Consider the following 18,356-nt stretch of genomic DNA (forward strand, 5'->3'; position numbering starts at 1 on the left):
ATCTGTAAAATGGGGATTAACTGTGAGCCTCACGCGGGACAACCTGATTACTCTGTATCTACCCCGGTGCTTAGAACAGTGCTCTGCACATAGCGCTTAAATACGATCATTACTATTATTATTATTAAGGTCTCAATAAATGCCACTGCTGGACTAACTGATGTGCTGAAGAGGAGCAGGGCTGAAGGATAGTGGCCGTGAAATGGCTCCTACCCCATCCCCTCTGTGCTCTTCTCCTAGGTAAGAAGAGGAGGAGAATTTATGTAAAATATTTACACCAAGGGGCTTCTTGGTGTAGCATGGTGTAGTGGATAGAGCACAGACTTGGGAATCAGAAGGTCATGGGTTCTAATCCCAGCTCTGCCACTTCTCTGTGTGACTCCGGGCAAGTCACTTAACTTCTCTGTCCCTCAGTTACCTCATTTGTAAAATGGGGATTGAGACTATGAGCCCCACTTGGGATAGGGATTGTGCCCAACCCGATTCGTTTGTATCCAACCCAGCGCTTAGGACAGTGGCTGGCATGCACTAACCACTTAACAAATACCAGAATTATTATTGTTATTATTATCATTATTATTGTCAGTGGAGTTCCCACCACACACACTAGTTCAAAAGCTGCAGGTCTGAATTCCTCATCTCAAATCCATATGGTTGGTCTAAAATTCAAACCACAATTTCATGTAATTCTGGTATTTTCTTGTTTGGGCTAGACAAAGAAGGGCACAGGAAAATCAGCTTTTTGGGGTACCCTGACTGTAACTAGGAAGCCCAGAACAGAGTCTGATCTGAATTATAACCGAATATATTCTTCTGGGAACCCAAACCTCAGCTCCGTGTTGGTAGAAAACAGAGCAAAGAGCCGATTCGGCTCACTTACCCAGAAAGCACGGCATGCTGGCCAAGGCAATCCACAGACATGGCAGTTGCCTGTTGGAAAGAAAATATAACGATTCAGTTCGCTGGGAAAATCAACAGAGCTGCATCTCACCTCCCAGGATAGAGTAGATAGTGATAATCATCGCTGCATTTGTTAAGCCCTTACTATGTGCCAAACCCTATACTAAGCCCTGGGGTAGATACAAGATAATCAGGTCTGATACCGTCCCTGTCCCACATGGGGCTCGCGGTTTAAGTTGGAGGGAGTCTGGGAACTGAACCCCCATTGTACAGACAAGGAAACTGAGGCACAGAAAAGTGAAGGACCTCGCCCAAGGTCTACAGCAGGCAGGTGGCGGAGTTGGGATTAGCAGCACGGCCTGGTGGAGAGAGGACAGGCCTGGGAGACAGAGGTCCTGGATTCGAATCCCAGCTCTGCCTCTTGTCTGCTGAGGGACCTTAGGCAAGTCACTTCACTTCTCTGTGCCTCAGTGACCTCATCTGGAAAATGGATATGAGCCCTATATGGGACAAGGACTGTGTCCAACCCAATTATCTTTTATCTACCCCGGCACTTAGTACAGTGCCTGGCCCATAGTGACCACTTAAGAACCATTTTTAAAAGAAAGGTCCTCTGACTCCTAGGTCGGCATTCTTTCCACTAGGCCCGGCGGCTCCTGAGAGGAAACTCAGTTTTCATTGTCCCCTCTACGAGGGACCAGGAAGAATGCCCAGAATTTCTCTGGCTAATAATTATTCATTTCTATTTCAAACACTGCCCGCCATTCCCGATCTGAATCTCAACCCCCTCATCTTTCAGGGGACTCGGGAAAGGGCATCTGCTGTTGCCAGGCAGCAACCCCACTGGACATCTCCCATACTGAAAGGCGTCAGATCACATGGACCTAGCGCACTTTGGATGCTGAAAACTCCGGAAGCTTCCATGGGCCTGCCAGCAACAAGGAAACCTAATCTGACCCCTTCAGGCTTTTCGGGTTCAAAGCTAGGTGTCAGTGACCCAGTGGATGCTGCTCCAAGCTACCAAATTCCTCCTCCATTGCACCGGATAAATACAGCCAGGCTAGGACACGCAGCGTGGCCTAGCGGATAGACTATAGCCCTGGGAGTCAGAAGGACGTGGGTTCTAATCCCGGCTCCACCACTTATCTGCTGTGTGACCTTGGGCAAGTCATTTCACTTCTCTGAGCCTCAGTTATCTCATCTGCAAAATGGGGATAAAGACTGTGAGCCCTATGTGGGACAGGGATTATCTCGTTCCTACTCCAGCCCTTAGTACAGTGCCTTCCATATAAGCATTTAATACTGCAAATACTATGTTTATGATTATGACATATTCTGACTTTCCAGCTAAAAACACTGGACTCCCTCCCCTGCTCCCCAGGTGGTCGCATTTTAGTTATACCACTCTCTCCATAGAGAAAAACCAATCGATAGTATGTCCTGAACCCTTATTCTGTTCAGTGCACTGTATTAAGCACTTGGGAGAATCCATCAGATTTCATAAAAATGATCCCTGCCCTCAAGAACCTTATAATCTAAAGGGGGAGACAGATACTAAGATAAATTACAAGTAAGGGGAATGCACCTGTGTTTTTAAAAATATGACTATAAGTGACACAAGGGGAGGGAGGTGCCAGAAGGTGAGAAAGCATGGGCTTAGGTGACACAGATATATCGAATACGACGAAGAAGAATGATGGTGTATGTTAAGTGCTAACTATGTGCCAAGCACTGTACTAAGCTCTGGGGTGGATACGGGCAAATTAGGTGGAACACAGGCCCTGCCCCCCATGGGGCTCACAGTCTCAATCCCCATTTTACAGATATCTGAAGCACAGAGAAGTGAAGTGACCGAAGTGGCCAGAAGGAGAGAAGCAGGATAGTAATATGCGAAATTAATGAGAGAAGACCTCCTGGAGGGAACGTGGGAAAAAAGATCAGCTGACATTCGAGCTTGAATTGCCAAGCCATTTTACTAGTTTCCAGGTACTGGCGACCTTCTCAAACAAGTAGACTATGATACATAAGTACAGTTTCAACCTTGAGCTTTTGGTCACTGTAATTACAGGTCTAGAAGTCTTAGTTGACAGGTTGTAATTTGGGTCTTCTTGTGCCCTCCGACAGAAGCTGCGTGGCCTAGCAGATAGACTACGGGCCTGGCAATCAGAAGGTCACGGGTTCTAATCCCAGCTCCGCCACTTGTCTGTCACATTAGAACCCAACGTCCTGGAAGTTTTTGTGACCTGGCCCTCTTGGAACCACCCAGTAAGGACCTGGCCTGGCAGATTTTCCCAGTGGAAAGGCACCAGCCCTGGATGTTTCAGTGGCAGGAACTGACCCCATTATTCATAATAACAATGATAGTTGCGGTATTTATCAAGCGCTTACTATGTGCCACAGTCCCTGCCCCACATGGGGCTCACAGTCCTAATTCCCATTTTACAGATGAGGTAACTGAGGCCCAGAGAAGTGAAGTGACTCGCTCGAGGTCAAAGAGCAGACAAGTGGAGCCAGGAGTCGAACCCAGGCCCACGCTCTATGCACCAGGCTATGCTGCTTCCCTGATGCTCAGCCCGGCATCTTTAGCCTGCCATCCTTATCCTGGCTTCCTGGCTTTCAGGTTCAGCCCTGTCCAAAGCAAGCCGAGCTCAGACAGTATTTCAGAAAAGGTCGAAGGGTCCCGGCCGAATCCCGAGGGCTGCACGGGCAACTGCAAGCACGATCCATTTGTGATGGATCCTGGAGTGAAGGACGAGGGCAGCGAGAGGTTAGGAAGGAGGTTCAGAGCCCAGGGATCCCCAGGTCACCCAGGAAAGGGGAACGCTCTCTCCCTAACGACGCTTTTCTTCTTTACGGTGACTAGGAACTGTGGTTGTGGAATCGGTCCTTCCCCAATCTGCGGTCCTGGCTCTGGCCAGCAAGCGCAGTGCTGAAGGAACCGGGGAGCAAGAAGTTCCCTCATCTCTAAAATGGTGAGAAGCGGCATAGCCTGGTGTTTAGAGCACGGGCCTGGGCGTCAGAAGGATCTGGGTCCTAACCCCGGCTCTACCGCTTGTCTGCTGTGTGAACGTGGGCAAGTCACTTCACTTCTCTGTGCTTCAGCTACCTCATCTGTAAAATGGGGATTCAGACTGTGAGCCCAATGCGGGACATGGACCATATTCAACCTGATTCGCTTGTATCTACCCCGGTGCTTAGTACAGTGCCTGGCACACAGTAAGGGCTTAACGAATACCTTAAAGCAAAAACAAAACATAAGAAAACCCCATCCTTCATGAACGATATGCACCTTCAACGCCCATGATTTAGTCCACTAAAAGGTTTTCTGCTGGCAACGATGTTTGATTGTTAGCGACTCGGATTAATCAATCTAATAGCTTAAGTGAGAAATGATAAACTAGAGGCTCAGGGCTACATCCAGAGCCAGATGACTACGTTATACAGTTCCTAGTCAAGATGCAAATGGATGAAAGCTTCCATATGGGCTTTACAAAATTGATTTTTCAGTAGAGCTATGTGCGAGTGGCCTAATGGAAAGGGCAGAGTCCTGGATTCTAATCCTAGCTCCGCCACCTGCCTGTCTAATCTTTGGCAAGCCACTTAACCTTTCTGTGCCTCAACTTCCTCTTCTGTAAAAAAATAGAGATTATGTGCCTCATGTGGAAAAGGGATTAGATCCTCTCCGTTTTTAAGTGTACTGATCCCAGTGCTTGGCACATAGCAAACATGTAACAAATACCACAATTATCATTATTATTATTATTACTATTATTAAGTTCCCCCTCTTTCCACCAACTTAATACATTAACTGGTACTCTCCCAAGAGCTCAGTACGGTGCTTTGCACACAGTAAGCGCTTATGACGACTGAATGAACGAACGAATGGAGAAAGGTAGCTGCATTTGCAGGACCCCAGGCCATCCTGATAGACCAAGGTTTGAAATATTCAAAGCTCTAAAAAAGTTACTCTTTAAAATACCTGATTCTATCCACACACAGATATTCATTTCCGAGATGGATTTCGTTATAAGATTAACGTGGGGCTGATTCTTTACATCTCGGTGCCAACACAGGTATCTCTTTCAGCTAGCTTATCTCAGAGAGGAATTCATAAAACAGAATAATAAAGGATTACTGCCTTGTATTCTGAAGGGAAAGGAAGGAGGTTTTATAAAAAGAGTATTATGGCCCATCAGTCAAGCAAGCAATAGCATTTGTTAAGCACTTACTATGTGCCAGATTCTGTGCTAAGCACTGGGGTAGATACGAGTTAGTTGGGTTGGACAGTCTTGATCCTCATTTTACAGATGAGGTTACTGAGGCCCAGAGAATAATAATGATAATGTTGGTATTTGTTAAGCGCTTACTATGTGCAGAGCACTGTTCTAAGCGCTGGGGTAGATACAGGGTAATCAGGTGGTCCCACGTGAGGCTCACAGTTAATCCCCATTATACAGATGAGGTAACTGAGGCATAGAGAAGTTAAGTGACTCGCCCACAGTCACACAGCTGACAAGTGGCAGAGCCGGGTTTCGAACTCATGACCTCTGACTCCCAAGCCCGGGCTCTTTCCACTAAGTTAAGTGACTTGCTCAAGGTCACACAGCAGGCAAGTGGCAGAACCGGGATGAGAACCCAGGTCCTCCCAGGACCTTGCTCTACCCACTAGGCCCTGCTGCTTCCCTATTTATTCCCTATTTATTGCTTCCCTGCGTGCAGAGCACAGAACTAAGTATTTTGGAGAGTACAACGTAACAGAGTCGGAAGACACGCTCTCTGCCCGCGAGAAACTTACAGACTAGATGGGGAGGCAGACATTTATATAAATAAACTAACAGATATGTTTATCAGTGCTGTAGGGCTGAGGGTGGGGTGACTATCAAGTGCTTGAAACGGTAGAGGTCCAGTACAGCAGGGATTCGCGGAAGGGAGAGGGAGTAGGGGAAATGCCTCTTGAAGATGCAATCAGTAGCCGTTTGGATGGAGAGAAAGGGGCAGATTTTAGCAATGTTGTGATGGCAGAACCGACGGGATCTGGTGACGGATCGAATAAGTGAGTTGAATAATAATGATGGGATTTGTTAAGCGCTCACTTTGTCAGGCACTGTACTAAGCGCTGGGGTAGATGCGAGCAAATCAGGTTGGACACAGTCTCCGTGCCACATGGGGCTCACAGTCCTGTGACAGAGATGAGTCAAAATAACGCTAAGGTTACGGGCTTGTGAAAGAGGGAGGATGGTGGTGCTGTCTACAGGGATGGAAATGACAGGGGGAGGACAGGGTTTGAATGGAAAATTGAAGAGTTCTGCTTTGTACGTAGTTTGAGGTGGCGGTGGGACATAATAATAATGTTGGTACTTGTTAAGCGCTTACTATGTGCAGAGCACTGTTCTAAGCGCTGGGGTAGATACAGGGTAATCAGGTGGTCCCACGTGGGGCTCACAGTCTTAATCCCCATTTGACAGATGAGGTAACTGAGGCATAGAGAAGTTAAGTGACTCGCCCACAGTCACACAGCTGACAAGTGGTGGAGCCGGCATTCGAACCCATGACCTCTGGCTCCCAAGCCCAGGCTCTTTTCACTGAGCCGCAGGCAGCGATGTCCTGAGGCAAGAGGAAATGCGAGACTGTAAGCTTGCTGTGGGCAGGGAACAGGTCTACCAACTCTATAACAATAATAATAATAATAATTATTGTATGTGTTAAATGCTTTCTATATGCCAGGCACTGTACTAAGCACTGGGGTGCACACAAGCAAATCGGGTTGGACCCAATCCCTGTCTCACATAAGGGTCACAGTCTCAATCCCCATTTTACAGAGGCGGTAACTGAGGCCCAGAAAAATGAAGTGACTTGCCCAAGATCACAGCGGACAAGTGGCAGAGCCGGGATTAGAACCCATGACCTTCTGACTCTATTGTACTGTACTCTCCCAAGCCCTTAATACATTGCCCCGAACACAATAAGCCCCACTGACTGATTAGTTGTAGAGAAGGGGAGAAGTCAGCCGGAGAGCTAAATTTGGGAATCATCTGTGAAGAGAGAGTAGTTCAAGCCACAGGAGCCAAATGACTTCTCCAAGGGAGTGGGCGTAGGTGGAAAATAGAAGAGGACGCAAAATTGAGCTCTGAGGGACTCCCGAAGTCAGAGGGTGGGAGGCAGAGGAGGAGGCTGACAAGGAACAGTCAGGGAGATGGGAAGAAAACCAGGAGAGGACAGTCTCAGTGAAGCAAGGTTGGATAATAATAATAATAATGTTGGTATTTGTTAAGCGCTTACTACGTGCAGAGCACTGTTCTAAGCACTGGGGAAGATACAGGGTAATCAGGTTGTCCCACGTGAGGCTCACAGTCTTCATCCCCATTTTACAGATGAGGGAACTGAGGCCCACAGAAGTGAAGTGACTTGCCCACAGTCCCCCAGCTGACAAGTGGCGGAGCCGGGATTCGAACCCATGACCTCTCACTCCCAAGCCCGGGCTCTTTCCGCTGAGCCCCGCTGCTTCTCGTTAGGATGATGTTTCTAGGAGAAGGGGGTGGTCCTCCACAGTGTCAGAGGCAGCTGAGAGTTGGAGGAGGATTAGGAGGGAATAGAGACCACAGGGCTTAGCAAGAAGAAGGTCACCGGTGCCAGAGACAAAGAAAAGCCATCGGCTTTTCTCTTTGCAATCCCTACTTCATCCAGGGGCCTAGTGGAAAAGACCTGGGAGTCAGAGGCCCTGGGTTCTTATCCCAGCTCTGCCGCTCGTCTGCTGTGTGACCTTCGGCAATCATTTAACTTCTCTGTGCTTCAATTTTCTCATCTGTAAAATGGGGATTCCGTGCCTGTTCTCCTTTCTACATAGAGGGTGAGCTCCACATGGCCCAGGGATCTGTGGTCATAGTAAGCGGCGTGGCTCAGTGGAAAGAGCCCGGGCTTGGGAGTCAGAGGTCACGGGTTCTAATCCCTGCTCCGCCACTCATCAGCTGTGTGACTGTGGGCGAGTCACTTCACTTCTCTGGGCCTCAGTTGCCTCATCTGTCAAATGGGGATGAAGACTGTGAGCCTCACGTGGGACGACCTGATGACCCTGTATCTCCCCCGGCGCTTAGAACAGTGCTCTGCACATAGTAAGCGCTTAACAAATACCAACATTATTATTATTATAGTAAGTGCTTAATAGTATTATTATTATTACTACTACTTAGCCTGGGAATAAGCTACTCTAAGAAATGAGAGTATTTACCCTACTTATATTATTCTCTATTGATCATACTAGAAACATTCGATCAATGCAAATCAGAGCTGGGTGAGTTCTTTTAACATCAGTTTGTCTATCGGTTTGACTATAATGCTCGTCCTCTCAGATTCCTTAGAATGAAACCGAGAATTGAAAGCTGTGGATATAAAAGGATCGGACCATTTCAACGGACTTGATCTAATCTCTTTAAATTAGGGACTGACATTGCTAGGAGAGCTATTTTTAGACTACTGCCCACAGGTACCCGACCCGTCGTGTTTTAGGTTATCTGATTCCCTTCCCAAACTCCGCAGAGCCCGGTTATTTCACAATGAACCGTCTCTCTTGTAAAATGGGAACTTCAGGGGCGTTCTCCTAATGACCGAAATCACGGGAAACATTATCCCGTCAGTGGGGCAGGCTTAGAAAGGTTTTGATTTGCCGAGCTTTTTTTGCCCACAAACTAACGCTTCAACCGGGGCTTCCCAAAAAAGCAAACTAAAAGGTGTTTTCATGTCATGAGTCATTTCCATCAGATGTTCTTGAGGCTTCCCAAAAGACGCTTTTAGAAAAGCGGGGAAGAGCAGGAACAGAACAATTTTGCAACATTCCTTTCCACGGTCTACCGAAGAATTTACCACAATGTCCTCCTTCCCTCAAGATGAAAACATTCCTAGATCCCTGTCTAGAGGCGATGCGATAGTGATGAGCCTTGTGGATCATCATTACTATTCATTCGTTCTTATTTATTGAGTGCTTACTGGGCGCATAGCACTGTACTAAGCGCTTGGGAGGGTACGATACGACAATAATACGACACATTCCCTGCCTACAGTGAGCTGACAGATATTAATATTAAAAATATACAGATATCTACATAAGGACCGTGGGGCTGGTGGGGAGAACAAGGGGAGCAAATCGGAGTGACGCGGAAAGGAGTGGGAGAAGAGGAAGGGGGGGCTTAGTCAGGGAAGGCCTCTCGGAGGAGGTGTGGCTTCAATAAGGCTTTGAAGGAGGGGGAGAGTAATCGTCTGTCAGATTCAAGCGCTCAGGCAGCAGAGGATTCATATTGCTCAGAGCCTTCGTTTTCAATTCCACGAAGGGGATGGAAAAGAGTTGAAGGGAGATAAATCACCCATCTTCTCTTCATCGAACAGGGAGCTCTGTGTAAAGGAGCAAAGCCCACAGAATAACCGTTACGGAAAGGGAAGATCTAAGGAGGCAATTTAAATATTATGCTCCTATTAGTCTTCTTTTCAGTCCCGTGCTTCATTGGTAGGCCTCAATACGACGCCAAATCGAGGTGCCGTAATATCTGAGATCCCACAGATTAATCCCACTCCAAATAGCAGCGTGGCTCAGGGGAAAGAGCCCGGGCTTGGGAGTCAGAGGTCATGGGTTCTAATTCCGGCACCGCCACCTGTCAGCTGTGTGACTTTGGGCGAGTCACTTAACTTCTCTGGGCCTCAGTTCCCTCGCCTGTAAAATGGGGATTAAGTCCTAATGGATAGTGCCCGGGCCTGGAAGTCGGAAGGACCTGGGTTCTAATCCGTGGGCAAGTCGCTTCACTTCTCTGTGTCTCAGTTATCTCATTTGTAAAATGGGGTTTAAGATCGGGAGCCCACGTGGACTATGTCCAACCTGCATAGGTTGTATAATAATAATAATGTTGGTATTTGTTAAGCGCTTACTAGGTGCAGAGCGCTGTTCTAAGCGCTGGGGTAGACACGGGAATCGGGGTGTCCCACGTGGGGCTCAGAGTCTTCATCCCCATTTTACAGATGAGGGAACTGAGGCGCAGAGAAGTGAAGTGACTCGCCCACAGTCACACAGCTGCCAAGTGGCAGAGCTGGGATTCGAACTCATGACCCCTGACTCCAAAGCCTGGGCTCTTTCCACTGAGCCACGCTGCTTCTCTCTACCCCAGCGCTTAGTACGGTGCCTGGAACATAGTAAGTGCTTGACAAATAACCACAACAACAACAACAAAAAAACCCTCAACAACAAAACAGTGGCTTTCTTATCCCCATTCTTATACCCCAAACTCTATTCCACTCCCCAGTCTCCTTGGTCACCCTGGTCCAGTCCATTCCCACCATCCTCCATGATGCTTTTACAAGTAACTGGAGTGAAAGCTGCTGCTGCTGCAAACACAACCCTGATCCCCATCCCTCCCTTCCCCCATACAATTTATAGCCCTGCCCCTTATTCCTGGCCAGAGCTGCGGGAACTGGGACAGGGATTGATGGGGGTGTAATGTGGAAGACAAGGGTGGGGGTCAGATGTGGGGTCTAGAGAGGGAGGCAGGAAATATCCTCGGAATGGGAGGTGTGGGGGAAGGGAGTTGGCAAAGGGAGCAGGACGGGATTGGATCTAATATCAAGGTGGGGCATAACACGCCGCGGTAAATCAGAAAACAGTCGGGGCGCATCCTTGGGGTGCATCTATTTCTGGGTGGTTATAACTGGAGGTATACCTGTGTTTCTCTTTTGCTGCTTTTCCTCCAACCTTCCACTGCAAATTTCACTACCTAATCACTTCCTTCTCTTCCAACCCCTACTATAGTAACCACTCTGTGCCTTCCTCCCCAAACACAACTACTGTAGAACCAGAGCTTAATTTATCTTGGGAGAGGCCCCAGGAAGCAGAAAATCTGGGATCTCGCCCATTGCTGAGTAAAACTGCTTAGCCAGAGCCAGGATGCTTGAGAGGAAGAAAGGGAAAGTCTGAGGAACAGAAGGAGGAGGAGAAGGAAGGAGGAGTAAAGGTATTTATTGGGTGCTCGGTTGCCACAGTGCATAATGCTAAGTGTTTAAACACGAAAAACAGATGACAGACACAATTCTTGCCTACAAGGAGTTTGCACTCCAATGAAAGAGTCAAAAATATTTACACTCAACCAACCAGTGGTAATTACTGAGTGCTTACTGTGTGCAGAGCGCTGTACTGTTTGGGAGAGTATCATTCAACAGAGTTAGTAGACGCTACCCCTGCCCACGAGCCTAGAGATGAGAGGAGGGAGACGAGCATTAATGTAAATAATTTATAGGCCTATACATAGGTGTCGGGGAGCAAATTTCAAATGCGCAAAGGGCACAGATCCAAATGCAGAGCAAATGCACTAAACCCACTGGGGCACTGGACCCCACTGCCCATCATGTGTTAATTAATGATGGTATTTGTTAAGCGCTTACTATGTGCAAAGCACTGTTCTAAGCGCTGGGGGGGATACAAGGTGATCAGGTTGTCCCACGTGTGTGCATGCTAAATATCTATGTAATCGCCATACAGGTCTACGCTGTTCTAATCCCTCTAATTTGCATCTCTCTTCATTACCCCCTCCATTAACCCTCCAATAACTCATTAGAGTTACTGAGCAGTGTGGGCCAATGGAAAGAGCCGGGATACCTGGGTTCTGATCCCACTTTTGCCACTTGCCTGCTGTGTGACCTTGGATAAGTCACTTAACATTCATGTGGCTCACTTCCCTCATCTGTAAAATGGAGACTGCAACCCAATTTGCTTGCATCTACCCCAGTGCTTGTACCAGTGCTTAGTACAGTGCCTGGGGCAAAGTAAGTGCTTACCAAAAACCCTAATTATCATCGTTATTATTATTATTAAAACCTGTTCTCCCTCTCTCGGAAACTAATGAGCCCCAGGTGGGACAGGGGCTGTGTCCGATTTTATCTACTCTGGTGGTTAGCACAATGCTTGCCACCTAGTAAGCACTTAAATACCACAATTATTATCGTTATTATCTATCATTACCTATCATTATTCTCTATCATTATTAGATATACCCGGTAGGTGCTCAAAAGTTGGCGATGCCTTCTTCCAGCAGGAAAGCGAGTAGCTGCTAATTTACAGACTGACCCCAAGACACCGAAAATAGTTACTTCGCTCATAACTCTTCTTCCTGAAAATTTCAAAAAACCTGATAATAATGTTGGTATCTGTTAAGCGCTTACTACGTGCAAAGCACTGTTCTAAGCGCTGGGGGGATACAAGGTGATCAGGTTGTCCCATGTGGGCTCACAGTCTTCATCCCCATTTTACAGATGAAGTAACTGAGGCCCAGAGAAGTGACTTGCCCAAAGTCACACAGCTGACAAGTGGCAGAGGCGGGATTCGAACCCATGACCTCTGACTCCCAAGCCCGGGGTCTTTCCACTGAGCCACGCTGCTTCTCTTAGGCTTCATCTGCTTCAGTCTCAGATGAAGATTGTGAGCCCCACGTGGGACATGGATTGTGGCTAACCTGATTATCTTGTAGCGACCCCAATGCTTAGTACAGTGCCTGGCACATAGTAAGCTCTTAAATACCATTTTTTTAATAAAAGGAACACGATAGGGCCCCAGTGAAGCACCTATGACTCCATCGGGCTGAACTGTCCTCCAGAAATTCCCTACGAGGAGCTGATCTTGCCCCGTGCTCAGAAGATGAACAGGAGGCTGGAAGGCTAGAAGCAGCGTGATCTTGGGCCTAGGGCATGGGCCTGGGAGTCAGAGGTCCCGGGTTCTAATCCAGACTCCACCACTTGTCTGTTGTGTGGCCTTGGGCAAATCGATTCACTTCCGTGCCTCAGTTATATCATCTGTAAAATGGGGATTAAGACGGTGAACCCTGTGTGAGACAGGAAAACTGTCCACCCTGATTAGCTACTGCCTAGTACATAGTAAGCACCTTATACCACTAAAAAAAAAGGGCCACCCACCCTACAATGTGAGGAGATGGTGGGGCACAAGGAAAAGAGCCATAATAGAGAAGCAGCGTGGCTCAGTGGCAAGAGCCTGGGCTGGGGAGTCAGAGGTCATGGGTTCGAATGCCGGCTCTGCCACTTGTCAGCTGTGGGACTCTGGGCAAGTCACTTCACTTCTCTGGGCCTCAGTGACCTCATCTGTAAAATGGGGATTAAGAACCGTGAGCCCCAAGCGGGACAACCTGATTCCCCTGTATTTACCCCAGCGCTTAGAACAGTGCTCTGCACATAGTAAGCGCTTAACAATACCAACATTATTATTATAATATCTTTTAAAGGGTAATGAGAATGTAAGTTCCTACGGGGCAGGGAACCTGTCAACCAAGTCAGCTATATTGGACTCTCCCAACTGTTTAGTACAGTGCTCTGCACACAGTTAAGTGCTCCATAAATACCATTAATTGATTTTTACTCTGAAGCCTCGAACCATTGTGATCAAAACTCCAGCCAAATAGTGGTAATTATATTTGTTAAGCGCTTATTGTGGATAGAGCACTGTACTCCTTATTCTCCCACCCAAACCTTGCCCTGCCCCCGACTTCCCCATCGCCGTAGACGGCACCACCATCCTTCCCGTCTCACGAGCCCGTCACCTTGGTGTTATCCTCGACTCCTCCCTCTCATTCAACCCACATATTCAATCCATCACTAAATCCTCCTGGTTCCCCTTTCGCAACATTGCTGAAATCCGCCCTTTCCTCTCCATCCAAACTGCAACCAAGTTTACACCATCACTTCTCCTATCCCACCCTGATTACTGTATCAGCCTCCTTGCTGACCTCCCTGCCTCCGGTCTCTCCCCATTCCAGTCCATACTTCACTCTGCCGCCCAGATCACTTTTAATAATAATAATAATGATAATGTTGGTATTTGTTAAGTGCTTACTATGTGCAGAGCACTGTTCTAAGCGCTGGGGGAGATACAGGGTAATCAGGTTGTCCCATGTGAGGCTCACAGTCTTCATTCCCATTTTCCAGATGAGGCAACTGAGGCACAGAGCAGTTAAGTGACTTGCCTGCAGTCACACAGCTGACAGTAATCATAATAATATTGGTATTTGGTAAGCGCTTCCTGTGTGCAGAGTACTGTTCTAAGCGCCGGGGGAGATACAGGGTCGTCAGGTCGCCCCACGTGAGGCTCACAGGCTTCATCCCCATTTTCCAGATGAGGTCACTGAGGCCCAGAGAAGTTAAGTGACTTGCCTACAGTCACACAGCTGACAATAATAATAACAACGTTGGTATTTGTTAAGCGCTTACTATGTGCAGAGCACTGTTCTAAGCGCCGGGATAGATACAGGGTCATCAGGTCGTCCCACGTGAGGCTCACAGTTCATCCCCATTTTCCAGATGAGGTCACTGAGGCACAGAGAAGGGAAGTGACTTGCCCCCAGTCACCCAGCTGACAGGTGGCAGAGCCGGGATTCGAACCCATGACCTCTGACTCCCAAGCCCGGGCTCTTCCCACTGAGCCACGCTGTTTCTCTAGGAAAAGTTGGGGACAGGCATCCCCACTCCTCAAGAACCTCCAGGGGTTGCCCATCCACCTCCGCCTCGAACAAAAACTCCTCACGACTGGCTTCAAAACAGTCGGTCACCTTGTCCCCTCCTATCACACCTCCTCCAAGAAGCCTTCCCTGAGCCCTCCTTTCCCCTTCTCCATCACCCCGACTTGCTCCCTTTTTTCATCCAGCCCCCCAGCACTTAATACATATCTGTAACTAATTCATTTATATTCAAGTCTGTCTCCCCCTCTAGCGTGTACACTCGTTGTGGGGAATGCGCGCGTTCGTTCGTTCAATCGTATTTATTGAGCGCTTACTGTGGGCCGAGCACTGTGCTGAGCCCTTGGAAAGGACAGTCGGGCACCAGATGGAGGCGACGCCTGCCCGACGACGGGCTCACAGTCTAAAAGGGGGAGACAAGACAAGTAGACGGGCATTAATACCATCAAAATAAATAGAATTATAGATATAGACACATCATTCATAGAGTGATAAATAATATAGACCAATAGGCCCCGGTGCTGTGGGGAGGGGACGGGGGAAGAGCAGAGGGCGGGAGAAGGGGGAATGGGGAGGAGGGGCAGAGGGAAAGGGAGGGCGCAGTCTGGGAAGGCCTCCTGGAGGAGGTGAGCCCTCTCTCTCTCTAGATGTCATTTTATTTATTTATAGCGATGTCAATTTATTTGCATTGATGCTTGTCACCCTCCCACACTGTGAGCTCGTTGTGGGCAAGGACCGTCTTTATCGCTGCATTGTGCTCCCCCAGGCGCTCAGGCCAGCGCTCCGCACACAGTAAGCGCTCAGTAAATACAACTGAACGAATTCATTCCTCCCATCGTGTTTACTGAGCGCTATGTGCAGAGCACTGTCCTAAGCGCTCGGAACGGACAATTCGGCAACAGAGGGAGACCACCCCTGCCCAACGAATGAACGGTGAGACACCTCGGGAGAGAGGACACACAAGAAGCAGCGTGGCTCATGGAAAGAGCCTGGGCTTGGGAGTCGGAGGTCAGGGGTTCGAATCCCGGATCCGCCGCTTGTCAGCTGGGTGACGGCGGGGAAGCCACTTCACTTCCCTGTGCCTCAGTTCCCTCATCTGTAAAATGGGGATAAAGACCGTGAGCTTCGCATGGGACAACCGGATTACCGTGTATCTCCCCCAGCGCTTAGAACAGTGCTCTGTGCATAGTTAATGCTTAACAAATACCAACATTTATTTTATTTGTTTCTCTGTGACTCAGTTCCCTCATCTGTAAAATGGGGATGAAGACTGTGAGCCCCAAGTGGGACAACCTAATTACCTTGTATCTTCCCGGCGCTGAGAACAGTGCTCTCCACATAGTAAGTGCTTCACCAATACCATCATTATTACTACCCCAGTGGAGCTCAGTGGAAAGCGCCCGGGCTTGGGAGTCAGAGGTCATGGGTTCTAAACCTGGCTCTACCGCTTGACAGCCGTGGGACTTTGGGCAAGTCACTTCACTTCTCTGGGCCTCAGTTCCCTCATCTGTAAAATGGGGATTAAAACTGTGACCTCTACGTAGGACAACCTGATCACCTTGTAATAATAATAATAATAATAATAATGTTGGTATTTGTTAAGCGCTTGTATCCCCCCCAGCCCTTAGAACAGTGCTCTGCACATAGTCAGCGTTTCACAAATACCATAATTATTATCCCAGCGCTTGGAACAGTGCTCTGCACATAGTAAGAGCTTAACAAGTACCATAACTATTACCCCCAGCGCTTAGAATAGTGCTCTGCACACAGTAAGCGCTTCACAAATACCATCATTATTATTACCCCAGCGCTTAGAAGAGTGCTCTGCCCATAGTGCTTCACCAATACCATCATTATTATTACCCCAGCACTTAGAACAGTGCTCTGCACATAGTAAACGCTTCACAAATACCATCATTATTACCCCAGCGCTTAGAAGAGTGCTCTGCACATAGTAAGCGCTTCACAAATATCATTATTACCCCAGCGCTTAGAACAGCGTGGCTCAGTGGAAAGAGCAGGGGCTTAGGAGGCAGAGGTCATGGGTTCTCATCCTGGCTCTGCCACTTGTCAGCTGTGGGACTGTGGGCAAGTCACTGAACTTCTCTGTGCCTCGGTTACCTCATCTGTCAAATGGGGATGAAGCCTGTGAGCCTCACGTGGGCCAACCTGATGACTCTGTCTCCCCCAGCGCTTAGAACAGTGCTCTGCACATAGTAAGCGCTTCACCAATACCATCATTATGATTATTACTATTACCCCAGCGCTTAGAACAAATACCATCATTATTATTACCCCAGCGCTTAGAACAGGGCTGTGCACATAGTAAGCTCTTCACAAATACCATCATTATTATTATTATGACTATTACCCCAGCGCTTAGAACAAATACCATCATTATTAATACCCCAGCGCTTAGAATAGCGCTCTGCACATAGTAAGCGATTCACCAATAATAATAATGTTGGTATTTGTTAAGTGCTTACTATGTGCAGAGCACTGTTCTAAGAGCTGGGTGGATACAGGGTAATCAGGTTGTCCCACGTGAGGCTCACAGGCTTCATCCCCATTTTCCAGATGAGATAACTGAGGCCCAGAGAAGTGAAGTGACTTGCCCACAGTCCCACAACTGACAAGTGGCAGAGCGAGGATTCGAACCCACGACCATCACTATCACCCCAGCGCTTAGAACAGTGCTCTGCACCTAGTAAGGGCTTAACCCATACCAACATTATTATTGCAGCAAGAGGGGAAGCAGCGTGGCTAGGTGGAAAGAGCCCGGGTTTGGGAGCCAGAGGTCATGGGTTCGAATCCCGGCTCTGCCACTTGTCAGCTGTGGGACTGTGGGCAAGTCACTTCCCTGTGCCTCAGTTCCCTCATCTGTAAAATGGGGATGAAGACGGGGAGCCCCAAGTGGGACTACCTGATTCCCCTGTGTCTCCCCCAGCGCTTAGAACAGTGCTCTGCACATAGTAAGCTCTTCACAAATGCCAACATTATTATTATTAGAACAGTGCTCTGCCCATAGGAAGCGCTTCACAAATACCAACATGATTATCATTATTAGAACAGTGCTCTGCACACAGTAAGTGCTTCACAAATACCAACATGATTATTATTATTAGAACAGTGCTGTGCCCATAGGAAGCGCTTCACAAATACCAACATGATTATTATTATTGCAAGAGGCCACAAAGTTGAAAAAAAGCCCCCCCCCTTTGCATTTAGGGGGACCTCCCCCCCCCCAACTAGGGGCCCCGCGCTCAGCACAGTGTCCAGCACCTAGTAAAAGCCGGCTGGGGGAATGGGGAGGTGGAGGTTGCTCTGACATTAGGAGGCTATGAGGAGGACGCCCCTCCTCCAGGTTTTGCTCAGCGTGTAGCGCAGGTAGGCCCAGCGCGCCCCTCCAGGGAGGAGCAGGGTGGGGGAGGCGAGGGCGGCGCATGCTCAGTGGGCTCCTCTGCCCTGCCCCCCCCCTCCCTCCCCCCCTCCCGACCCCGCGCGCGCGTTACCTGGGAATCCCGGAACTCCACCACCACATTCTCGCTGCTCCACCGCGCCGCCATCGCCGCGCGCGCGCGCGCCCCCCCTCGCCTCCCCCGGCGCGCGAGGACGCGCCGCGCGCCCCGAGGCCACGCCCCCCTCCGCGCCAACTCCCCACGCCATTGGCCGGCCCGGGGACGAGGCCACGCCCCCCCTCCGCGCCAGCTCCCCACGCCATTGGCCGGCCCGGGGACGAGGCCACGCCCCCCAGCTCGGCGCGCGCCCCGTGACGCCGGCGCGCCCGGCGCGGGGGCTGTCGGGAGTTGTAGTCCGCAGCCTGGGGCAGCGTGGCCTGCTCCTTCATTCAGTCATGGGGGGGCGGTATTTGTTAAGGCGCTTACTATTCATTCATTCATTCATTCAATAGTATTTATTGAGCGCTTCCTATGGGCAGAGCACTGGGCTAACAATAATAATAATGTTGGT

The 18,356-nt window shown here is 48.9% G+C and overlaps 1 protein-coding gene across 4 annotated transcripts in view; it reads right to left on the minus strand.

Moving 5' to 3' along the window:
- WDR59 (WD repeat domain 59) overlaps positions 1-17,973 on the minus strand; it is a 72,801-nt gene extending 54,828 nt beyond the window's left edge. For all 4 annotated transcript variants that reach the window (XM_029075844.1, XM_029075843.1, XM_029075842.1 and 1 more), the window contains exons 1-2: positions 17,900-17,973; positions 881-930 (exon numbers count right to left, since the gene is read on the minus strand). In XM_029075844.1, coding sequence (XP_028931677.1) covers positions 881-930; positions 17,900-17,953 — 104 coding nt within the window. In that variant the 5' untranslated portion in view covers positions 17,954-17,973. The remainder of the gene's footprint in view (positions 1-880; positions 931-17,899) is intronic.
- Between the last annotated feature and the right edge of the window lie 383 nt (positions 17,974-18,356).

This window comes from Ornithorhynchus anatinus, chromosome 11 (genome assembly GCF_004115215.2).
Source record: "Ornithorhynchus anatinus isolate Pmale09 chromosome 11, mOrnAna1.pri.v4, whole genome shotgun sequence".
NCBI lineage: Eukaryota > Metazoa > Chordata > Mammalia > Monotremata > Ornithorhynchidae > Ornithorhynchus > Ornithorhynchus anatinus.